The sequence below is a fragment of the Tiliqua scincoides genome, chromosome 1 (assembly GCF_035046505.1).
Source record: "Tiliqua scincoides isolate rTilSci1 chromosome 1, rTilSci1.hap2, whole genome shotgun sequence".
Taxonomy (NCBI): Eukaryota; Metazoa; Chordata; class Lepidosauria; order Squamata; family Scincidae; genus Tiliqua; species Tiliqua scincoides.
In genome coordinates this window covers 249716097-249741732 of record NC_089821.1, presented here as the reverse complement: position 1 = coordinate 249741732, position 25636 = coordinate 249716097, and the positions used below count along the sequence as shown (strand labels likewise).

Here is a 25636-nt window from a genome sequence, read left to right as displayed (position 1 = left end):
AGCTGGGAGAGCCCAATTATAACAGGTGCCAGAAAAATTGCACAGGCATTACATTTGACACCCCTGGTATAGGGTGTAGGAAAAGCTTTTCTGTTGATTTCTATGCCTTCTGGAACAAGTTCATAAACATGTCTAGTAAACAATCATCTATCAAGCACGTGTTATAGGATGTTAGTACAACTGCTGCAATCTTTAGGGCCTCTCCCAATTCCACAAATTCACCTAATTGGTTCAGGCAGTAGTTATCTGATTGATATTTATCAACATCAAAGCAGTCAGAGGATTCTTTCACAGGCATGTTCAAGCTGCAATTACACCAGAGTTGTGAGTAATGCATGTTGAGTTCTATTTAAACAGTCATAGACACAGCACAGTCACTGCCACAGAACCCCCACTTTTCTGTGAAGGAAGCACCACAATTTTATTGTAACATCCTGTAACTGATTTCCCATGTGATTAGTTGGATTGTATGGAAATACTCTCCTTAGTACTGCAGCACCCTATGGCTGGTGCCACTAGAGTGGACCATGATCCAACTACTCAAATTACTGGTACTATAGGATCCCATGTGCTGTTTGTTTTAGCAGCATGGAAGCCACTAGAGCCTGGGCTTCCCCCCCCCCCCACAGCTTCATTCGTGTCAGCAAATACAGGCCACAAGGGAAGAAGTCATGCCCTGATCACTTCACTTTCAAGAGAGTATCTCAAGAAACCATGGAGAGTGGCCCAGCTAATCTCTGGGCATATCTAGTGTGAAAATTTCCAGCTGGATGCTGCTAGAGCACTAAGTGTCTAAGGCCGTCAAGTGTCTAGTGTCAAGTTAGTCCAATAATCACTTCTCAAGAAGTGACAACCATCTGCATTTCTTATCTGGACTAGAAGAAAAGGAAACAAAGTCAGGTTTCTACTCTTCCACATGCAAACTGTATGGTTTTTTCTTAAATGCATGTGTACAACTACCTAGCATATTATATTATACTGACACTTCAGTTTAAGGTGCTTTTAAAAAAATTAGGCATTTGCTGCTTTTTCTCATGCTGAAACATTTCATTCCTGTTCTTCTATTTGGTGTCATAATTGCAGCATTATTTATATTGTCTTTTTCTCCCCCTTCCACAGAGATATTTAAGAAATTGGATACTGAGAAAACAGGAACAGTACAGATGAACCTCGTCACAGTAAGTTAATAAACCTGTCAAGATACAACAGCCCAGCTTTACTGATGTGGGAATCAACTTCCCATCCCCTTACTGACAATTCATCTACATGTAGTTAAGGGACCATTTTACTAAACATCTGGCTACTCCAGAGGCTTATGGGGTTTGTTTATTGATCAGCTCATGAACTCTATCCCCATCAGAAATATAAAATAGTTTTAATGGGCAGCAGCTTTTACAACACACCGATGGGCATTTATATCTAGAAAAAAATTGGACTAGAAGGTAGAACTTTCCTATAGATACCAGTACAACATGCAGCTCTCTCTGCCTGTGGAGATCTCTTATCTCTAGATCAGGGGTCTCCAAAACCCAGCCCGGGGGCCAGATGTGGCCAGACAAGCCTCTATCCGGCCCGCAGCCAGCCTCTGATCCCAAGAGCCTCTAGCCCAGTTGACCAAACACAACCAGAGTTGTGCTTGTGGGGTGGGGGAATGTGGGCCCCTGCTCTAGATCAGGGGTGTCCAAACATTTTTGCAGGAGGGCCACATCATCTCTCTGACACTGTGTCAGGGGCCAGGAAAAAAAATTTACATTAAAATGTGAATAAATTTACATAATGACTTTATTAGAGATGGAACTTATATGAGTGAATTAAGGTCTTGAAGTAGCTCAAGGCCTATAAAAGGCCTTGCAGAAAGCAAGGCCAGCCTTTCCTTTGCTGCCACTGCTGCATCATAGATGTCAAACAGCAAGTCTGGAGGGAGCCCTCATCCCACAGCTCAGGTGAGAGGTTGAACAGTCGTCCTCACACTAAGAGCAGTTGCGTTGGGCCAGCAGGGCTTCAGCAAGTTGCCGGAGGGCCAGAGGCTCATTGGAGACTGGAGACTCCCCATGGGCTGGATTGGGAGCCCCTGAGGGCTACAAGTGGTCCCTGGGCATGGGTTTGGGCCCCCCCTAGCTGATCAGCACTGTCTGACCTGATCACCTGTTTGAAGAGAAGTGGGAGTGAATTCAATCCCATCCCCCAACACATGATCAGTACCCCCTAAATCATTTCTTGGGCTGTTCCTATACCTCCTGCACTTCCTGAGTCCACTTTTGTTGGTTTCTAACAATGCATGAAGCATGAACAAATGTCACCTGTGATCATATCTTTGTTAACACGAGGTCTGGAGTATTGCAGTCTCCACAGATTGTCTGTGCATTACTGCTTCACATACCACTTGACAGGTGAAGGAACAACTTCCACCAAAGCATATATGAAAACAAGAACATATGAATTGTTAGCAGCTGCTCCCCCACTCTAAAATTACTTCTGTTTGTAAGTATAGGGCCCTCGTCATTAACAAACTTCACAGCTGCAGATTTAAGCACCCATAGATGCCTCCCTACACCTCAGAAAGCCTCACAGATGCAAATGGAAGCAATTTCTGGTTGGCACCCACAACTTCTGGTTGCATGTGGGAATCCTTCTGAGGCACGGGGAGGCCAGAGGAGTAGGCTGCATGCCTGGCACAATCTCCAAATAGGTAATTGCAGCACAATGACTCTGCCCCTACCAGGACTCAAGCATCCATGGTTTTTGGTAACCATGGGGACTACAACCATCATCTTGCATAGTTGCGTTCAAATTCACAAGGGAAATTGTTCACCATTGTTCCTGACTGCTGTGACCACAATGGCTCTTCTGCAGCTAGTAAAGGGGGTAATTTGTTCCAGGGCTCAGGAGCCAAAGGAAGGGGCCCAGAAATTTCCTGGGATCTTACATTTTCCATGCTGGGAGCATTACCATGGGCACATGGCAGCCACTATTGCCAAAAACCATACACACCAGGCCCAGGAATACATACATTCCTTAACACTGTCACCTCTGTGAGGAACCTGACCTACAATAGCTCTTTGTCTTGTGGATCCACTTACCATGAAGGAGTGTAGAGGAAGTCAGCAACACAGCTGCAGGACCGCAGCTGCTGCAGAGGTCAGTTTTGGTGTACAGAGGACACTTTCCATTCTAGTGTGAGCCTAAATACAATGCTGCTAATCTCTATGCTGGAAAGATTTTAGAGAGACTTAGGAGTGTGTTTGGTTTTCCATATTACTGAATCTAGCTGCCAATGCAGGGCAGGTAGGTAGACCTGAGCTCTGCACTGGGGAGACTGGTAGACCTGGGCTCCAAAGACTATTCCGGCTGTTGCCACTTGCCCCTGCCTGTTGTGCCCCCATTTTGCCCACCCCTCCAACCCTTCCCTCTTTGTACCCCCTGATAAAATTCCTCTCAGAGGCCCTCCAGCTAGGTATACATGCAAATGCTCCTACATGAACACAAACAAAAGGCAAGCATTGAGCTGGTGGCAATAGACTTCCTGCTTATTTATGAACCACAATGGGAACACTGAGGGGCTGGAGCTGGAAACACCAATTTCTTCTATATAGTATTTACTTCCCCCTTTTACCTCAAACACTTCTTATGTGGGCAGATAACTTCCTTTTAGGAAGCATTAACATATTTCAACTATTTTCCTGAGCTTTATCAAGTTTAGTCTAGCCTTTACTTACCTCATATTCAGTGTCCAGTGGCTTAGGCACTGGGCGGCTCTTTTCTGTCCTCTAGAAGACAGTTCCTTTTAAGACAGTCTTGGCTAGGAATTGGACTAGGAGGAGCCTCCCTCCTCATCTCTACCCTCTTTCTATAGTGAGCAGTGCAGCTTCTGGAGCTAGTCTGAAGAATCGCTAAAAAATTTTCTAAGCTTTATCAAGTTTATTTCAGAAGCAGCAGGTATTTATGTTTTTCCTTCTGTTCCACAGTGGGTGTGTTTTACCATCATATGAGCACACATATCACAGATGAAGACTGCTCCTGGGAACATGAACATCAATTTAAAGACTAATATGAAATATGCAAAAAAACCAAAATCACATTTCAGCAGTAATCTGTGCCTTGTATATTTATGAACAAAGACACTGAGGAATGAGGAAGAATACTGAAAAAGCAGAACAAATGCAGTGTTAATCCTTGGTTGCGTCATTATACAATCTTTAACTTTTTATATAAATCAATACCATTTGCTTAAGCTGTGCCAAATTTGCCATAAGGAAATGTATTTTTAAAATTAAAGCTCATAATTGCTGTTTAACTGGTGAGTAGCATCTTCTACCTTGCTGAAGATAGTGCACAATTATTTCATTCAGCCTTTAATTAGCAGAAGTTCAACTCTAAAGAACAGAATCTGAAAATGCATTACAATGCTAGACAATATAACAAGTTATCCAATGTACTTCACTTCCAACCTTGACCTTTGATTAAAGGCCCTTGCTCAAACAAGTCTGCTGAAGGCACACTCACATTAATGTTTAGCAGTGTTTCCTAAACTGAGTCAAGACCTACTGGTGGGTTGCAACTTGATTGTTGGTGTGTTGTGAAACTGCCAAGCTGATAGCCAACAAGGAAAATATATTGAGCCCTATGGAAAGTGAAACTGAGCTGCATGTGCATGTTTACTTGTGAGTAGGCAAACATGCCTCAGTCCATTTCGAAGGGTAGGCCAAGAGGAATACAATGACACCAGAATGGTCCCTGATCAGATGAACATGGTGCTCAACAAGTGCTCCAGTAAGCAGCACCCCCATAATAGTAAAAAGGATAAAACCAGAGGCTTGAGCAGCTGGTAAAGTGAAACCTTTTAGGGTTTGTTTTTTTTAAGTGCTGTAAAGCTAAAAGGGTCCCAATAGAGCAGAGGTTCTCAAACAGGAGCATTGCAAGCCGCCTGGGGGGGGAAGGGTTTTATTAAAACTTACCTGAGGGTCACTGTGGCTTTCTGGAGAGCCTGTCACCCCCTTTGCAAGGCCTCCCCACACCTCTTAACTGTTGTAAAATACAAAAAGCCACTTGTTTTTGGTTGTGAAACTAGAAATGGGGTTTTTTTTAGCATTTTACAGTAGTTTTCAGGTGCCGGGAGGCCTGCAAATGGGGTTGCAGACTCCCTGTCCTTCAGAGAATCCCCCGGGTAAGTTTAAAAAACCCTTCCCCCCCAGCAACAGTGCTATTGTGGCGATCACATTGCTACCCCCTCCTTCTCCTGCAAACACTGGTTCCCAAACTCCCTCTAAGAGTTTGGGAACCACTTAAGAGTTAATTTACAAAGTGGGTCCCACTGCTAAGAAGTTTGGGAACCACTGGTTTAGCACATTGCAGAACCAACCGTTTCCACTTCCACTCAAATTATGTATCCAGGTTCCACCACCCTTTTGGAGTTTATATCTTGATTTGCATCTGATAGACTATCAGTTCTCAAAATAAATGAAACAGCTGCTTCACCAATTTCATTTGCAAAACGTGGTCAATATCAACTTGAGGGAAAGCAAGAGATTAGTCAATCCCACACATGATCATTATGTCACAAGGCTGCTGCAGGACATTGCTCTTGAGTCTCTTTGACACCAATGGCAGCAATGTATCACAATTCTAAAAATGTTTCATTTGTAGCAAATTATTTAATGATACTATATGTTCTTATCTCCAGTGACAAGACACCTGCATTTCCTGAATTAAAATTTATAACTTTTATAAGAACTCTTAAGTCAGAAGTGTTCTAACTGCAGAAAAGAGAATGAATTCCTTGGAATCATAGTATCAAATTGTCTACTGTTATGCATTGTCTGCAACACTTGTAGGTCCATTGTTACAGCTGGTTATGGTCCACAGTATTTGTGGTTATATGGTTATGGTTTCCTAGATATGCTGAAGGTTCACAAATAAGATAGCTTCTTTACAAACAAACAATTTGGTACAGGAAGGTTCCTTTTCAAACATCTCCCAGAAAGCCTAACCCCAACAATAAACAAATTGATTTTGGCTACATTGGTACAGCTCATCTATCAGGTGCAATGTAATTTATAGAAGCAAGTCAGAGGTCAAAGATAACTTCTTCCAAATCTAATAACCAGGAAACGCTGGCAAGACAGTAACAAACTAAAGTGCCCAGTTCAGCATATGAGGACAGCTCGATGACAGAAGCAGAGTTGCAGCTGACTATTAAACTTGACAAATTGTAATTTTTGAAGCAAAATTTTAATCACAGTTAATAAAAGATAGTTAACAAAATTTGTGAAATAGGAAGTCTACACAGGTTTTCTACATTTAATATTCAAGTTACAAAAGACACCAGACAAGTTCATTTTTCAAAAATACTAAAAGCTACATTATATAGCATATATTTCAAATACTTTGGAATCCTAAAATGCTACTGCAGTTTAAAGTTATTGCTCAAAGAACTGATTTTTTAAAAGTTTTATTGTTAAGCTGCATCATGTCCTTTTCATGATATTAAACACTGCTATTTAAACCTTCTGCTATGGAATGTGTTTTTATTTTCGGTATGAATGGTTCAGCTGACTAACGCTGGCCCTGCTTCTAAAAGGAGGTACTGCAAGGCGCTGGAGAATAGTAACTGTCTAGACTAGAGCAATGATTGGATTCTCCTTTGCTGTTCATTACGTAGAAAAAAAGAAGAAAACCATCTACAGGAGCAGAGCAGGCAGTGATTGACCATTAGGCCCAATTTGCCTAAATGGAGCCAAGTTCATTTGCTTGAAATTAGCATTCTACATTGGGGAGCACCTTCCACCATTTGTGAATGCAATCTATCCTTCATCTGTTTGCAAAGCACACTCTGCATTGCTTTCATATCACATTGTAATTGAAAAAAGTTTCAGAATTGGTGTGAACACAAACACAATGCATTCTTTTCTCTAACAAAGATAAACTCATCCTGCAACCAGTACTTCATAAAATTTCTTCCAAATGTCTTCATGCCAAGCTTCTTTGCCTTGGTTTAATTCTTGGATAGAGCTGGGAAGGGAAAAAAATGTCTAAAATAAGAATTTCAAGATGCACAATGTGTTTTAAGAATTGTTAAACAGAGGAATCTTAGCAGTGTTAGTGCCTACAATTTCATTACGTAACTGATCTTTAGGAGAGCAAGTATATTGCTATGGTAATCCCCAGAGCCAACAAAAACAAATTTAGTTCATAAAAAATGCTGCCAGACTTCAGTAAACTATAGCATTTTACAGGGACGTAGCAATTGTGACAATAACGTAGGTAATGGGAAAGATAAAAGCAATAATGTAGGTAATGGGAAAGATAAAAGTAATACCTGACAATTCCATGCTATCTAAGCAGTACTTTGTGCTCAACTTAATAGGAAGGCACAACAACAGATTAGACAGGGCAAAAGAAAAGTGTTGTGAAACCAGTGGTCTCCAGCACACAAAGCTACAAAAGTTCTCCAAAACTTTATAAAACAGGAACACACACAAGACTTTAAGCTTTAATTTGCACTCTCAATTACTTCTGTCCAGACCATTGTAATTCCAGAAAGCAAAGCAATACTAGGCACAATTCACCAAGTATGCCTGTACAGTTTTATCATCCCACCTGCTTGGACTGATTGTAATCATGATTTAAATCAGCAAGAAAAACGATTCAGTTAAAATCAGCTTTCTGTCCTCCCCCCAAGTGTTCAATGGAAGAAAGGAGGGGAGGTTATGGAGGAAAAAGCCATCACGGGTTACAAGCCATGATGTGTATGTGTAACTCTTTTTATGATTTTAGAAATGGGCTATGTCAGAATGCCAGATGCAAGGGAGGGCACCAGGATGCAGGTCTCCTGTTATCTGGTGTGGTCCCTGGGGCATTTGGTGGGCCACTGTGAGATACAGGAGGCTGGACTAGATGGCCCTATGGCCTGATCCAGCAGGGCTGTTCTTATGTTTCTCTCCCACAAGCCCAGGAAAAACCAATTAGGCGCATTTATAATTTAATGAGCAACTCCTAAAACATTCTGAATACATCCTTAAGAGGGAAATATTCAACAGAGGACACAATTGCAAGTCTTTCTAGCAGGAGATTGTAGATGGAGATGTAAATGGATGCAGCTCTAGTTATAAGAGGAATGGTATTTCCAAAACAGCTGAAAGCCCAGGGGCTCTTTCTAGTAGCAAGGACATTTAGGTAAATTTTACCCACACCTTTTAAAAACCTCTCTTTTGTCAAGTCACTTTCACAGAAGTTTATCTACTTGGCAATAACTTAGGCACAATGTTAGTCCTTTTCAGCTGCCTTAGTATTTTATATTCTCACAGTGCCACTGACAAATACTTAGAATTTGGCTACTGAGATTTACCAGAAACTACCTACATACCTGCCAGTGTTTTTGCTGTCACAAGGATATAACTCTTGTTTCTTTAAAAAAAACAAAAACCAAACCATAACAGAACACAACACAAATACAAAGTTCTAGTCGCATAATTCTACCATTTACCTACCTACTTGAGTAAGTTCATGAAACATGTAAGCAGATATGAATGATACTTGGGAACTGAGTACTGTGCCAAAGATTTCTGCTTTGCACTAGAACACATGAAGCAGTCTTATCCGGAGTTAGACCAACAGTCCAGGTAGCTCAGAATTGTCTACCACTGGCAGCACTCTCCAGGGGTCTTTCCCAGTCCTATCCTGTGATGCCAGGGATTTTGCACACAAAGCAAGTACTCTACCACCAAGCTACAGTTTCTCCCCAACTATCTGAAGCCCACTCTCTATTTTGCAGTTTGATGATCTGCAATTAGCATCTTGGCTTTCAGTCATGTTTACATAGTTTAACGTGTTTTACCAGCATGACCAGGAAGACCTGAAAGAGATTTTTATCCTTCAACCTCTAGATGTATGTCTGCAGAGGAGAAACTAGCTATGAGAAACTACTATTTTCCTTTGGGCTAAATGCCATCCAGCCACACAGGAATTTCAGGTGCCATTATGAACATACAAGATGTGTCCAGAAAGTAATGAGAAAGAAGTTCCTACACGCAAGAAGAGCTCTGTGAAGGGAGAAGCTGGCCTAGGTCACTTGGGAGAGGGTGCCAGGTATACATTAGAACACTGATCAGTTGCATTCCAGCCCTGTCAGTCGAGGCATTCTTTTTCGTGACACCCTGTTCAAGAGCCTCGTATTAAGAAGAATGCAAGTGAGTTGGAACAGCGGTACATGATAAAATTTCATGTGAAATTGGCTAAAAGTGCATCAGAAACTTTGGAAATGGTGAGGAAAGCTTATGGAGAAGCTGCACTATCATCTGCACAAGGCCTTCAAGGGAGGACAAGAAGGTATTGAACAACTATCAGGGTGCCCCTCGTCATCAAAAAAGAAACAAAATGTGGATGCAGTGAGGTCTGTTCTCAACCGTGATCAATGGCTCACTATCAGAATGAATGCAGAGGAATCCAGCATTCCCAAGTCAATTGTTCATGAAATCGTGACTCACAGTGCTTTGGCTGTGAGAAAGTTTTGGGCTGAAAAACACATCACGTTGCTTCCCCATCCATCCTACTTGGATGGGGAAGCCCCAACTTAGCTCCTTGACACATTTTCATATTCCCAAAGATGTAGAATGGTTTGAAAGGACACCATTTTGGTAGTGTGGATAACATCCAAAGAGCCACTACGCAGGCTCTGAATGCCATCCCACTTGAAGACTTCCAGGGATGCTATGAAGAACAGAAAAATCACTGGGATCATTGTGTACACTCACAGGGTGCACACTTTGAAAGAGACAATGTTCAATTGTAATTTTTCAATAAAATAATTTTTAAAATATTATTCTCATTACTTTCTGGACACACCTCGTAGCTAGAGAATGTTTCACTGAATGCTCCACTGTGACTGAAAGCAGTAAGATACAGCTGAAATTCATCTCTAAGCTAATTCAGTGTTCTGTGGTTCTCCCTCCATGGAACGAAAAATGTCATAGCACTAGGTTGAGAATAACTAAGGTTTCTTGTGAACCCCTGCTAACTGGGTAAGAGGCACTTTTTCAAGTGGGTGCTCCTCTTTATTTAGCAAGGGGAGAGTAACTGGCCCACCTCACCCCAGCACTGTCTGCTCTAGTGGCTGTCTGCTGGTATTCCTTTGCATCTTTTTAGATTGTGAGCCCTTTTGGGACAGGGAGCCATTTAGTTATTTGATTTCTCTGTAAACCGCTTTGTGAACTTTTTGTTGAAAAGCGGTATATAAATACTGTTGTTGTTGTTGTTGATCTCACATCTGCAATCCCCACTGAGCTATAGCAAAGGAAAATGGCTGACACATAAACTATGGCTGACACATAAAATTTAAATTATATTGCAGTTCTCAGCACACAGTATGGAAGCTGATAAAGGAGAACAGCTTTTAATAATCTAAGCCCTGCCAAGTACATATGCACACACTTTTGTGCTTCTATTTTAAGGCTTGCTCTGTTAAATAACCTATAGTAAAAAGACTCACAACAGAGAAGAATCAAGATAGGGCAGTAACACATAGCACTAGTGTTCCCTTTAACAGTCTCACTATCATGAAAGCCAGTGAATTTGGCTGACAAGCCACCTTAAGCAGATAACCTGGATAAAGGGCCAAGCTGCCCATCCTTCTACTCACTGCTGTAAGACCTAAAAACAGCAGTGATCCTATGGGAAACATGGGTTCTGCAGCTTGGCACTTTCCCTTCACTGCTGACGAATTTGTCCAACACTAAAAAGTTCAGTCTAGGAACATGGTATGGCAATGACAGTCTTGCAGTCAGCTCTGTTCCATGTTCTAATGGGTAACACGTTAACATTTTCCATGTGCTTCACTGGCTTTTCATCTATTTCTACAGTGTTACATTTTTGTACAAACATGAAAAGATGCCATCTTCTGGTTGGCAACCTTCAGTCTCGAAAGACTATGGTACAAGCCTACAGCACCCGGTATTCCCAGGCAGTCTCCCATCCAAGTACTAACCAGGCCTGACCCTGCTTAGCTTCCGAGATCAGACAAGATCAGGCATGTGCAGGGTAACAGTTGCTGCCTTCTATGCCCTCAATAACCTTAATCTTTCACAGCAGTCATCACTGATCATGGCAATTCTTCATGCAGTGTTTGCTTCTCTGACCTGGTATTATTCAGAGAAGCAGCTCACAGGATAATCTCCAAATCCTGATACCATGGCCAAAGATCACTAACCACTGACTCAACAAGGAGATTTTATGGGTTGAACACATTAGCTAAGGGGGAGATTTATGGGTGACCAGATGGGTTAGGAGACCATTGTCACAATGATCCTACACAAAAAGCAACATTCTAACCAATATGTTCTCTGTGCATAAATATTCATCTGGAACTCCTTGCCACAGGATGTGGTGATGGCACCTGGCCTAGATGTCTTTAAAAGAGGATTGGACAGATTCATGGTGGAAAAATCCATCACACAAGTTACTACCCATGACAACTATCTGCAACCTCTAGGTTTTAGAGGTAGCCTACCTCAGTATGCCACATGCAAGCGAGTGGCAACAGGATATGTGTATCTTTTTGTCTTTAGTACTCCCTGAGGTACCTGGTGGGCCATTGAGAGATATAAGAAGCTAGACTAGATGGGCCTTTGGCCTCATCAAGCAAGGCTCTTCTCATGTTCTTATTACAAAGTGTGGCTGAAGCAAAGAGTTGGATCTCCCTTAGTCTACTGCAGAGAATATTAAGGGTTTGAAAGATGTGTCTGTTTAATGAAGGATACATTTTGATTACAAACAAGCAGCAAAGGTTATTTCTGACAAAAACCAAGGTGAGAAGGAAATCCATTTATAAAACTAATTTCGAAAGACCTAGGATTCCAGGCTTCAAAGCTGCCTTTAGAAAATGTTTGTGTTTATGAGCAAATGGATTATCCATTCGAGGATGTAGTACTGCCAGGCATCAAATATTAATCAGCTGAAACCGACATGTTACGACTTCCAGCACTGAAGGATTACCTCCTCGGCCAGAGATAGTAGGCATGCATAAAAAGATTAACTAAGAAAGGAATTAGAAATAAAGTGATGCCAAAGTCCATCTGCTACAGTTTTACTGAAGTCTGGAGGCCTATAATTACACTTATGAAAAAGATGGTTCAGAGAGACCTGCCCCCATTCCTGCATTGACAGTGCCTCAGAAAACAGCAGAGAAGAGAGGAATCAAAAGCATTTTTTTACATTACACAGCTTGGTTCTCATTACATAACTGTTCAGGGCTGCCGGACAAAGTTGCTGAACTTTTGTCCCCTACAGTGATGGCGAACTTTTTGAAAAAGTCAGGGAGACACAGACAGACATGAGAAAGAACTGTCACAATTCTACATAGTCTTACAACAGTCTATAATTAATGCAAAAAATATTTAGCTGATCAACTGCTAGCAAGCGGTTGACATATTTACCTCCTTGGATCTGTTGGAGAAAGCTAGTTTAGAAATGGAATACATATGACAATGTGATACACCTCAAAAGGGAAGTTGCAACTCTGTTCTGGAAGTTTTCAGCAATAAGGTGGCTCCCTCATAACACAGGAAGCTGCCATAATGAATTGGTCCATCTACACCAGTACTGACTGTACTAACTGGCAGCAGCTCTCCAGGCAGGAATCTCTACCATCCTTACTTGGAGATGCCAAGGATTGACCCTGGAATTTTCTGCATGTGAAGCACATGCTCTCCACCTGATCTATGGCCCCATTCCCATCAAACATACTTCAGGAATATATTTGGGGAGACTGATCAAGGTACTCAATATTCACCAGCTCCATTCCATTATAAACACAGTGAGAAATTTCACAAGACCTGCACTACCACAGAATAGTTTTCATGAAGCTGTTTTCTATTTTAAATATTAATTGTTCTAGGCCCTAGCAACTGTTATAGGGCTGTTAAGAAGGAGGTACCACAAAAAAGACAGTGTGGTATAGTGGCTAGAGTGTGAACTTAACTGAGCAGAACTATGTTCAAATCCATGCTCTATCACAAAACTTACTGAGTGATGTGGGGTCACTTGGTCTAAGATCAGGTACACAGTGCTAGCTTCCTACAGGAAGGATGAGATTAAAACACACTACAGAAATGAAAAAGAAAACTTAAGCCATTTTGCTAGTCCTTACAGCACATCAAATAATAATTGCCTTGAATTCTAGAGAAGCTTGACTAATGTTACTTGAAGCAAAATTTATGTGGCTGGAAAGCATGTCATTTTCTTCTATGGACCAAATTTATGTGGAATGTCCCAATCTCTAGGAGCACCAAACATCTAATCTTGTATCAGCAAAGTAAAAAACTTTGAATATGAGTGTGCTAAAACCAGTCATTCAAGTATTTATACAAATGTGTCTCCAGTGAATAATTTGTTGGAAGCTACTTTGACCTACCCCAAGTAGATTACGAGGCACATATCCTTCCTTGTCACTCAGCTGTGCCCACCACCACTCAATCTCTTCTTCATCTTCCCGGCGAAGTACCATCATGCAGTCACCTCCTTTCATAGACAGTTCATCATCATTCTGAGCTTCATAATCCCAGAGAGCATAGACCACTCCTTTGTTCATTATTCCCATCTTCTCTTGGACTCCTACCATAGAAAGAGAGACAACTACGTAGGATGTTCACATGATAGAGCACTCTTACACCACATGCAATACAAGAACCAATGTACCTCATGTTGACTAGCATGAAAACTGAGAGCATTAAAACTGAGAACATTAAAACACGTTAAAGGTCACTGAAAAGGCCACAGCAAGCAAGGATTATAAACATGTTAGACTTTGGGAACAAGCAATTATGAGATCATAATATATGTAAGCAGCCCACAAACAGTATGGAAATTACTTCTACTAACACAAAAGACACACAAAAGACAAAGTAGTATTCATTACAGAATATCTGACAACTTGGGTAGCACCAAGTTTTTAGAATCAGGACTACCAGAATCTCTCACTGCTGCCAGATCAGGTCTAATATGTGCAGAGCTTGAATTCTAAATAAAACCTAGGTTGGAACTGTTCTAAATTCTTGCATGTTTTTCTGGAAACTCTAATATGGGGTGCACTTCTAAATTCAATGGTTTCTTATCAAAGATGGCCTGAGTAAAACTTCCTCCTCTTTATTTATTTTTCACATTTTTATACTGCCCTTCCTCCAAAGTGCTCAGGGTGGTGTACACAGCTGCTCCCCTCCTTTTGTCTTCACAACAACCCTGAGGTAGGTAAGGCTGAGAGAAAGTGACTGTCGGTCCATTATTCTATTCCATTATGTACCTGAACTTTATAAGTCAGGACATTTCTCATTGTATGTGGGTTCTTTGCACCATTCAACCTCAGTATGGATTATGACACCAAAAGAAATTGGCATAGAACGGTTTTTAGTTACTACAAAATACTAGTAGCATACATATACACAGAAAAAATTTATACATAATTCACCCCCCCCCCCCCAATATCCATGAGGGGATACTGAACTTAAAATGGAAAAATCATCAATATATGATGAACATTACAATGCTAGTTCTTCAGTGAAAGATTTATTTAAATTCAGTGAGATTTGCTGAGGCATCTTTTCAGCACTGCACTTTTTTGCAACTAAAAGAGGATTATATTATACAGGAATGCATGCTAACAGTAAAGCAACTATCAAATACACCAGTATCTCTAGTTTACATGCAGTTTGTCCTGCTCCTATCAAATGCAGTTCAAGTTCTGGTTCTAACCCATTTTTCTTAAAAGGCATTTGAAATTACAGAAGGACAAATAACCTGACTCAGTTCAAAGTTAGAACCAATCAATACTGATGAACATCCTGACATTGGTGGATGATTGACCTAAGTAAAACCAAGAACACAAACTACAAACACTTGCAGCAAGATACCATTCTCTACAGCAGCGGTCTCCAAACCCCGGCACGGGGGCCAGATGTGGCCCGCAGCAAGCCTCTTTCAGGCCCGTGGCCAACCTCTTGTCCCCTGAAAGCCTCTGGCCCGCTCAACTGAGCATGACCAGAACTGTGCTCTGATTGTGTCTGGAGGGTTTTCTGAGGGCCATAGAGGTTGAATGAACTAGTCCATTCATTCATTTATTCACTCATCTAAGCTCCATCTCTAATTTATTTATTTAAATTTTATATTTAAATTTTTTTCCCCAGCCCTCCACACCACACCAGATATTTGATGTGGCCCTTTGGCCAAAAAGTTTGGAGACCCCTGCTCTACAGAATCATCATGAATTTTGCTCTAAGGGAGCAGGTGACCACAATCTAAATGAGTAAGACCTTATTTAACTCTCCTGTTCCAGCACAGATACCAAGCCACATTCATGATCAATACTTTACATTGATCAATAGACCACTATAACTTTGATGGGGAGGGGGGAGTTTTAGGATCAGTATTCTTGCCTTAACCTTGCCAGGAAATGAACAAAAACCAAGCAGAGAGATCTTAAAGAAAAAACCTCTAACAAACCTCAGTAAAAACCTCAGTAAGAGACAATAAATCTTAAAAGGAAAGGGGCCAATAACTGTTGCCCCCCAAAGGAAGTCTGAGCAGCTCTACAGAAAGAAAGTGACAAACGAAAAGGAGCAAAGAATGTTTTTCAGTAGTTTTCAAGCTAAGGAGGCTGTACACTAAATTACAATATGATAAACTTGGCATAATTATTCAGCAAATGTTGCAATCTATGGAAACTTAAGAAGGGAGATCTTTATTCTGTAGCTCATAAACACAGGACAAAAACTACACAAAGGCATCTCCATTATTCATTCATTCATTCCACCTTTATTGGCATAAACAATCCAACAAAAAACAAAATTAAAACATTCAGGGTAGCCACCAATCATTGATCAGACAAAGAAATACATAGGAATTTACGCCTCGACAGTGCCTTAAATATATATTTTGCTACATTTGATGAGCAGCACTCATTTCTCCCGTCTAACAAGTACCGGACCAAGTCTGTAGCATCTCCATTATAACTGCTATTTTAGAAAAACCAGTTCTTTGTACTTACCATAGAGAAACTGGGAACACTGGGTGTAGCCTTCTTCCATTTCTTCGCATTTGTCTGCTGCAGTCTGCATGTCACTGTAGGTCATGGCAAATACAGCAGCACCCGATTCCACTAGAAATTTGCACACTTGGACATTATTGCAAGATGCTGCACAATGCAGTGGTGTCCTACAAATAGCAAAGAACAAGGAAAATGATATGTTCTGAATGCTTTTTCATGCACACCAAGACTTGAGAGAAGTGAAGATGTGTGCATTACTATTAAAAAGAGGAGATGAACAAATGGTATGCCAAAGGATATTTACTGGGAGAGGGGGGATTCTTGAACCTGCTTACTGCCAACAGTTGTACTTCACGGTTGTTTTCCACAGAACAAACAACTATGCACAGCCAACATGGGCACCCAACTTCTTTTGTGCTACAGAATTCAACTGTAACCAAAGAGAGTCATTTATTCACTCTCTCTCTAGTCTAAACAGTATTGCACAGTAATCTCCTCGCCCCATCCCACTAACACAGTGACTGACAGTAGGAAATTGATGTTCCAGAAATTCTTTTTGCTATTCAGACTACCAACCTCCCTCTAAAAAATGAAAAGTTCATAAAGGAATTCTGCCACAGGCAGAAGTTGTGACAAGAATGGAAGAGTTGCATTGGATGTCACATCAGCATAAAACCCAGGTCAGAAAGACCCAACAGCTTAACGTGCACAAGAGTTAATTAGAAAACAAAGGTCACCCTTACCATCCATCACTATCTGCAGCATTTACATTTACTCCAAACTGCACCAGAAATTTTACTATCTCTGTGTGACCAGCACATACAGCATTGTGAAGTGCAGTGATGCCCTCATCATTGGGCAAGCTAGGATCTTCAACCTTTGGAGCAAAAAGAAAAAGACAGGAAGTCCTAAGAAAATGCTGTGTCCATTAACCGCAGTGCCTTCTGAACATGCATACAACCCAACAGTTGGTACAAGAATATACTGTATACAATCTGAAACTATTTGAAAATGGAACTCATGCTTCCTTTGCATATGACCATACTCAGGAATCCAATAGCTAAAGATGCAACATTAGAATTTAGACAAAGATGCAAAGTGTTAAATTATCCCTTATTGACAGCATAGAATTTATACCTCATAAATGATTCGCTGAACAAGGTCAAATTCGCCCTCAAGAGAGGAATCTAGAAGCAATGCGAGGGGATTGAATTTCACTCGCATTCCATGGGCAATTCTGTCTGACCCAACTTTACGCAAATTTGTCCTCTTCCCCTGGGGAGGAAAAACAAGACAAAAGTTTGTAGGGATATCTGCATAGATAAAATGTAAAAAGTATTACAGAGAGACAATCACTGAGAGAATTCTATCTCTGCAGGAAACTAGTGTTCTTTACTAGTACAACCAACCATATTAACGCTTAAAATCAAGTTTTTTGCTGCCCAAGAAAAGCTTGGAAAAATTACTGCAACTTCAACCTAGGGAAATCCCCCCCAAATGTAACCACGGTTAACAATAATAGCTTCCAAAAAGTATTCCTATAGTCCTAGCTACAATTTGCCATCAAAGCAGCGGGAAAAGATGGAAGATGCTGAGTAGATTAAGGCAAGAGTAGAATGAGACAAGAAGCAACAGAGGCTGGAAAACAAAAAGAAGGTTTAAGTGCACTATTGGATACGTGCAGGCCTCTATGGACATCAGGAGAAGTTGTAGTTTTGAGGATATGAGTGATGCTGTACCAGAAACTGGGAACTCTGGTCACCAGGAAGGTTTTAACAAGAAATAGCCATTTTCTGTCTTCCCCAAGGTTATTTTTTCCCCATTTAAAAGGTTGTGCTAATGATTTGCCCACTCATCTAAGGCATCAGATGGAAGTAAAAACTAAAAGGCCAAAGATAAAGAATATAAAAAGTCAAGTAATATCTATGAACTTAACTGAGTAATAAAATAATCCTGGACAAAATCTAATGTATGAAGTGGACTCGCCTTAAACCACCAGTCTGGCATCCGTGGATTTTTATGTTCAAAAGTAAAAAATCAGTAAGAAAATAGTCTTCTCTACCTTTGCACCACAAAATTGTGTCGTTTGCAGGGCTGCAGAGCAGTCTTCTGTGCTCACTGAAGCAACTTCTGGGTCATGTGACCTCCCCCCTCCCTTGGTCCTGGTTCGCTCCAGAATGGCTTCCAGGAGCACAGAAGACTGCCCTACAGCCCTCAAATGGTGCGATTTTGCAGTGCAAAGGGAGGAAAGGTCATTTTCATACTAATTTTTACTGTTTTAAAATGTTTTAAAAGGGTGATTCCAACATCCACTGATAACGGTATCTGCGGGGGTGGGGAGAATCAACCTCCTGCTGATACCGATTAAGAAAATGCTGGAAATAGGACAATAATTTTCTACAAAAGCAATAATAATATAAATTGTTTTAAATCACATAAAGCAGAGATATTAGTAGTGATACTTCTACTATATTTGATCAGAAACAAGTACCATGGAAGTAGTTCTCTTGGAAAAAAGGGCATCGATAGTAGCCAACTTCAAACATTTTGCAGTTGCAGAAAATGGAGCTCAGATTATGATGTTATGCTCAACCCAGGACAACTGTTTAGAGCTCATTTTACAACAGCAATACTTCCATCTTACTGAGAGGCAGCAATACACACTATTCCACAGCATATATCAATTTTGACAGAAGACAAATAAAAAACAAATGTAAACATGTTGGCCTTTGCTAAATTCACACAATGGGAGGAAAACAAGAATTCTTCACAAAACCTACTTTCTGTAGTTATTTTTGATTTTTTAAAAGTCCCAAAGCTTGCATATCTTGGCTGTGACAGTTTTTAATGTACTGCTAATACAGTCCATATCAACAATCTGTTTTAGTATGAGCTTTAAAACAAATACTTAATAGAGTGCTTCAGACATGGTGCAAGTATTTAGAACTGCCCCCAAAATCTGTCAGAGGGCTTCATACAGTGCAGAGAAAATTATTGGGAGGAATGGAAAAGCAGGTTCCAAACTGATGGAGGCAAAATAGGGTTAAGAGATAAAAGATTTGAGTGTAAGAGATAATTCTGCACAATGTGTCTTTGTTAAGAGAAGCAGTAGGCTCCAAGCATCATGTGGGGCCTATGAACTCACTGCAAATATGACATCAGTTCACAGAGAAAAGGCTCTATGAGAACTTCTTCATTCTAGAATCAACAGCACACTAAACATAATAACCCAATGGTTAGAATTTCAGTGAACATAAAAAGCACATATCATTTAAAAAGGGGACAATTACAGATTTGCAGAGTGAACGGCTGCATACTCAATTTCAACACAGGTTTCGTAGGAATGCATTTCTTTTTGTAATATCATACCCCTTTAATGAGGGCAAATAATCATTCACCTCTTTCATGATGACTCTGATCATGCAACACTCTGCCTTAATCCCTGCACAGTAGCTTCCCACCAATTGTTAGATCCTTCTCACTCTACCTTTAAAGCCTTCCATGGCCTTTACCATCCTTCCCATCCTCTTTCTGCTCACATATTCCTACACACCCTGCAAAGGACAGTGGCTTGTCCAGCTCTACTGCCTTCCGTTGCCCAAAGTTTTTCTGCTTTCTCAAACTCCTCCATCCTTTCAGTCTCTTATACCTCTAACTGCCTCACAGATCACCTTTGTAATTCCATTTCTTATTTCCATTAAATTCTTCCTCAAAATTCACCTTTGACATAAAAAAAACTTTGATCCTACCCCACATTCTATTTTAATCAAGCCTAAGTACACATAACTGAGATATAATAGGCTATTCATTCCCAATTTAGTCATGCTTCCACTTCCTTCCCTCCCTCTGTTGTCTCCCTTCTGTCCATTTGAGACAGTTAACCTCTTGTGATATAGGACTTGAGCGCTAAAATAATACTGAGCTAGACAGTGTTTACTTACAGGTGGTAAAGAAAACTGCCCAGTAACTTCAGGAGGTCGCATACTGAACAAGTCCTCTCCCGAATTCTCTGGTTCTCCTGAAGGGTATGGAGGTGGTGGGTAGGGAGGGTATTCTTCCATGTACATTTCTATTGGCAAAGGCATGTCTAGGTTCGGTTCCTCCATTTCAGACTGAGTAAGGGAGCTGTTGTCTGATGGCCCCTCAGGAACACTATCTAGCCCTAATGAAGGCAGAGATCCTGTGTTCTGATCTATACTTAAGCTTTCTGCCTCTTCTGCAATAGTTGGCTCAGGAGGTGCTGAGATAACTTCTTTAGCTGATTCTGTGTTCATGTAAGGATTTGGGACTTCCACTGAGCTTTCAGTAACAGCCACTGAGCTTTGTTTTGATGGATATGATGGGGCTGAAATAGTCTCCATAGCAGCCAGCGTTGTTCTCTGGTACAAAAGCTTCTGAATATTAGGTCCATTAGGCCCCTCTGGCTCAGTAATGGAGCTCCGTTTCTTCAGTGGCCTTGGTGCATTAGATAATTTCTTACGAAGGGCCTCCAAATCTGCATCACTCTGATTTCTGTAAGGATTTGACAAGAAAGGCAACAGCTTGGTTGGGCTCAGCGGACGAGGAATACGTTCCGTTTCATTATTTTCACCAGCTGAAGCTGTGGTTTCCATTTCAGGATCTGGACTAGCTGGTTTACCTTGAGTACTTGAATAAATATTCTCTGTCTGCTGCTGTTGATTTGGAGGGCCAGCTCCAGCAATAACTGGTTTCCCATATACTGAGAAACAAGGTGGAAAGAAAACAAGCAAACATGAAACTTGTCAAGAACATTGTATAAAAATGAGACCCTCCTGCAGAAGCTCAGCAGTTTTCACACAAATGCTAAAATAAACCAATTAGTTCCCCACCCCATTCCTCTCATTTAACTTTTGGAAAACGTAATGGTGCAAGAGACAAGAGGAGATCAACTCCCATCCTACTTTTTATTTTAAAGGTTCCTCTTTCTCCCAAATGATTTTTGATTACAGAGGTGGTTCTTGGTATACCAACAGAGAAAAATATTGAAGTGCCAATTTCTTTAACATTTTAACTGAGAAGCAGTTCGCTCATTCAGTAGTGCAAGTGCCTAAACCGGAAACTTCAATGGGACAACTGCCAGCTGTTTGAACAGTTCTTCTGTGTGTGTACCCAGCTTTTGGATTATGTTCATAAAGCATAACCACAGCAGTAGCAAATCAAAATTAGTGAACCTCATTACAAAATTTAAAAATTAGTGGAGGAAAACGTGTGAATTACTTTTGCAACATAAGAATTGAAAGAGACCAAATGTTGTTCCTGCACTTTAAGCCACATTTTCTAAAAGGCATTTGCAAGTCTAGATCACTCAAAAAGCAGCTTTATAAACCAGAAATTGGTGCTCATAGAAATATATGGTACAAGTGGGGACCCCCAACAAAGTAGTGCAATTTATTCCCAGCATTCAAGCTGGTCTGCTATGGCATTCCTGCTCGACCTCACTACCATGACCAAGCATGAACTAACTCCTGCAATGCCTGTTCTGAACTCCAGCTAACTAGCAATGGGAACAACAGGAACAATGTATAACTAGCACTAATGCTTATTTAGGGCTTGCAGTGAATTGGCGTGGGGGTTCATGTAAATGTGTCCATGTACCAACCGGGAGGCCCACAGGGAATTCCTCCTCTTCATCTACCAGGGAGGTACTGCCAGGATCGAGCTTGGCCATTCTGTCTGTCATCAACCCCAGGTTTTTCTCTGTGGTACTTATAGCATGTGCACCACAGCTTCACTCCCAGAGGGCAGCCTTAAATCCCTGCTTCAATTACCCTCATCCACTTCCACTCCCTCGCCCAGGGGTGCAGGACATACAGATGACCATACACTAATTCCAGCAGCAACTCTTCAAGATCAACTTTGGCATAAGCAGCCTTTACCCATCCCAGGTGAGAGAACATTAGGGGGTTGTCCCAGATACAAGGGCACACAGGACCTGTCGATCAAGGAAAGACACTCTACGAGCAAGAAACTCACCACAGCAGCCCTGAGCAGGAATAATGAGCTGCAAAGGCAGGCTTCCTAGCTACTAGAGTGCCAGCTACTAAGCAGTGCCGGCTCTGGTTAGCTCTCTTGTGCCTCCACTGATGCTACCTTGATAGGTTGGTCCCACAGTGGGTAGCTACAGGAGCTTCAGAATAACTTCCACCCTCAATGGGCACTGATAGGGTATATCCCAGATGAAAAGACTGAGCCACCCTGGAACCACTAGAAATGTCTTATTTTTATAGCTGTTTGGGAAAGAAATCCTCCAGAAGAGAATCAGAAAAGGCTTTCATAGAATTGAATGCAGCACAATATATTGGTAAACTGATATTAGAGAAGGGCATTTTAACACATACCGCTTCTCCAACTGCTCACTATTTCCCCTATCAACTTCCTACCCTGTAGAACATGCTTTCCCAACCTCCAGACCATTTCAGAATTACGTTTTCTCTGGTGAAACAAAACCAAGCACAATGCATGTCATAGTCTGAAAAAGTTAAATCTCATACAAATGCTCACCACTTGGAAAGTGCGGCCCTTTGGTTTGTGCCCTTGTCAGTGCAGTCTGCACTGCCTGTTGAAAGTTCTTCCCAGGAGTCTGCTGCTTTGTGTACATGCTATAAATTGAACTTGCAGCTACAGTCTGTGGCTTTCGAAATGGTGGAGGAGGGGCCTCTTTTGCTGGCTGAGGGGTGAAAGGTCTCACAGCTGCTGCAGGAGGACTTTCTTGTTTGGGAAGAGTCAGATCTGGATTAGGAGGAGGGCCACTTGGCAATGCAGAGATTCTTTGCTGGACCTGCTGAGATGTAGGTAATGTTGGCTGGGCTGATTGTTTCTGCTTGCCTCCCATGGCTGCAACTGTCAGAGGCAGCTTCTGGGCATTACCATCAGATTTGATATCCGAGGAGGGCAGCTGAGTGGCTTGACCAAAGTAAGGCAAGTTAATCTGTTTTGGTTTGGTAGGAACAGGTGGTGGTACTTTTGTCACATTTTTAGTTCCTGTCTGCAAGACAAAACAATAGCCGAGACATTGAAAAGTAATTTTTATAGCTATTGATTAAAATTAAAAACTAAGCTAGACTAGTCAATCAAGTCTGTTAGCATATTCAAGTCACATGAATATGCTAAGAGCATTCTGAGACAGTAGTATCAATTAAAAATCCTCAATTGTATAGCTTAAAAAGCCAACATTCCAAGGTCTCCAAAAATCTAAAACAGGGGTGCTCACACTTTTTTGGCTCGAGAGCTACTTTGCAACCCAGCAAGGCCCGGAGATCTACCAGGGGGGAAGGAAGCGTCTGACAGACACCCCCTTTAATGTATGGAGCCCCTGCTGGAGTCTAGTCAGTTTTCTTGCTGCATGCCTGAAGAGCAGCTAAAGTGTCAGTTTCAGTGTCAGCTAAATATGTCAGTTTCGTCTAGTCACTAGACGAAACTGACATATTAACAGTTTGGAGAGACAGGGCTCCGCGATCTACTCATTTTGCCTCGTGATCTACCGGTAGATCGCGATCCACCTATTGAGCACCCCTGATCTAAAACAATCCCTCTAGTTTCTCAAACCTCAACTTGGCAATTCGCCACATGAAGTGGCAACCGATATCATAAAGCAGCTCCATGTTAAGACTCAAGCAGGGTATGTCACACATTTGCACATTCTCCTTATAGAAGATTTATACTCCCTCCTATATCCATAAAGGCAAATGAAACTATCATCTCATTCACGCAAAGAGCAATCAATCTACAAATGAAGTCTGCCATCATTCACAGTTTTACAGAGGGAGAACTGAGATGAGGATCACTACTTGCCAAAACCACCAACAGAGTGCTTGGCTCAACTAAAACAGAATCCCAGGTTCTATATCATGTCCAGTAAATCACACTGACAATGAGGAATTTAGCCCAAATTAATAATTCCAGCATCACAGCACTACATATCTGGCTCCGGTACCTCTCTCTACATATATACACATACAACATACTTTGCACATACAAAGCAAGGTAAGACCATAGCCGCACATTTCTTTTAATACCTGGCTATCACGCAGGAGGTCTTCACTACTCTGGTTTTTCTTCAGTGCACCTGTCGCAGGGACTCCAGTACCTCCACTGGGCTCAACAGTATCAAACATGGAAAAGGGGCGGACTTTTTTTTCTCTCTCTCTGAAAGAGGTGTCTCCATCACCAGCTAAAGGGGGAAAAGATTTAGAACATCTGAAATGCCTGTGAAAAAGTTCTCAGTCAAAAAAATTAGCTTCGTATTTGAGGCAACCACACTGAAATGTGACTGTGATACAGTGGATAGGGACAATGGCTATTAACCAAGCACACACCAACAAGAAGCAATAAGCTCAACCTATATTGATACATTTTATTATTGGGAAGAAACAAAATTTAGCAACATGATTTGTTTTTCAATTTACAAAACGCTGAGTTTTCCATCTAACAGGTGCCATACAAGTTAATAAAGTTTTCTCCTAAGAGACGGACAGATGAGTGGGAGGAGGGGAGATGTATTAATATCAGCCGTATCCACTATCAGGAACAAGAAACAAATCCACCCATGCTGCACAGTTGAAAACTCAGAAGTTGTAACACTGCCCTCAAACTAGAAACAACCAAATGAGCAGTGAACTGTCATGACTGTAGGAAAGGGATGTTAACTGTTCCACTAACACATGGTTCATTGGGCTGAAGACAAGTATCAAAGCAGACTGAACATGCCACGAAAGTTTCTAGAAGTGGGGTCCCACACTAAAAGGGTCACTCCCATGAACTTCTATTTCTCATTTTGGGATGGTACCTAGGCAGAAAAGGTCACAAGTTTTTTTTGTTTTTAACACTTCAACAGTCCTTAATGAATTAAACATTACTATAAGAATTTACCTTGCCCTTCATTGTTACCATTGGCTTTTGTCATTAAGGAAGTCAGGCCTTGGTTGATAAAGTTGTCAACACTAGAATTATTCCAGTCATTGACAGCCAGTGGGGGTTTTGAACCAGCATTTACAGTACCTGGAGCAGAGGAAGAGAAGTAGTAGAAATCAGAAAAAAAAATTATGGATTGGCTTCTTAACAAGACCCTCTCCCCTTTCAGAATACGTGTTATTTTTAAAAGTGTTATCTCAAAGTGCCTTATTCTCCACTGCTATGCACTTGAAAAGAATTGATTTTGGCAGCCAAAAGGAAAGCTGCTCTACCAGTTTCTGCTGTGATAAAGCAACCACTATGTATGACAAAAAATGTTAGCTGATTTTAAGGCTTTGCAGGATTCCTGATGTGTTTTCACCATTAAGTATTCTGCCTCGGGACAACTCATTCTCAATAGCTGCAAGAAAGCTTTACACAGTTTAGGACCTGGGCATAGCATGGACTGCTTCTTCCCTTATGAATTAACAAAGAATTTGTACCTTATTTTTTCAACATTCTAAGCATCGGGGAGCCCTGTGGAAGAATGCACAGGGCTCCCCACACCTCCTGCAATGTCCTGCAGCCACCTGTAAGTAACAGCATACCCCCTTCCACCCCAGTTAGCAACACAATCTTGGAGATCGCATTGCTGCCTTGGACCCCTCCCCTGCCCCTTAAAGGGACAGGGGATCCTTT

At 41.3% G+C, this 25636-nt stretch overlaps 2 protein-coding genes and 1 pseudogene across 2 annotated transcripts in view; 1 reads left to right on the top strand and 2 right to left on the bottom strand.

The window, feature by feature from the left end:
• The window catches only part of CAPN2 (calpain 2), a 56262-nt gene extending 49805 nt beyond the window's left edge, over nucleotides 1-6457 (top strand). Inside the window, exons 20-21 of the mRNA XM_066618710.1 lie at nucleotides 1120-1178; nucleotides 3966-6457. Coding sequence (XP_066474807.1) covers nucleotides 1120-1178; nucleotides 3966-3989 — 83 coding nt within the window. The 3' untranslated portion in view covers nucleotides 3990-6457. The remainder of the gene's footprint in view (nucleotides 1-1119; nucleotides 1179-3965) is intronic.
• The window catches only part of TP53BP2 (tumor protein p53 binding protein 2), a 73833-nt gene continuing 54423 nt past the window's right edge, over nucleotides 6227-25636 (bottom strand). Inside the window, exons 10-18 of the mRNA XM_066618709.1 lie at nucleotides 24917-25045; nucleotides 24064-24218; nucleotides 22550-23033; nucleotides 19969-20747; nucleotides 17165-17302; nucleotides 16771-16904; nucleotides 16028-16194; nucleotides 13403-13602; nucleotides 6227-7008 (exon numbers count right to left, since the gene is read on the bottom strand). Of these exons, the coding sequence (XP_066474806.1) occupies nucleotides 6967-7008; nucleotides 13403-13602; nucleotides 16028-16194; nucleotides 16771-16904; nucleotides 17165-17302; nucleotides 19969-20747; nucleotides 22550-23033; nucleotides 24064-24218; nucleotides 24917-25045 (2228 nt within the window). The 3' untranslated portion in view covers nucleotides 6227-6966. The remainder of the gene's footprint in view (nucleotides 7009-13402; nucleotides 13603-16027; nucleotides 16195-16770; nucleotides 16905-17164; nucleotides 17303-19968; nucleotides 20748-22549; nucleotides 23034-24063; nucleotides 24219-24916; nucleotides 25046-25636) is intronic.
• LOC136637738 (5S ribosomal RNA) lies at nucleotides 10930-11046 on the bottom strand (annotated as a pseudogene).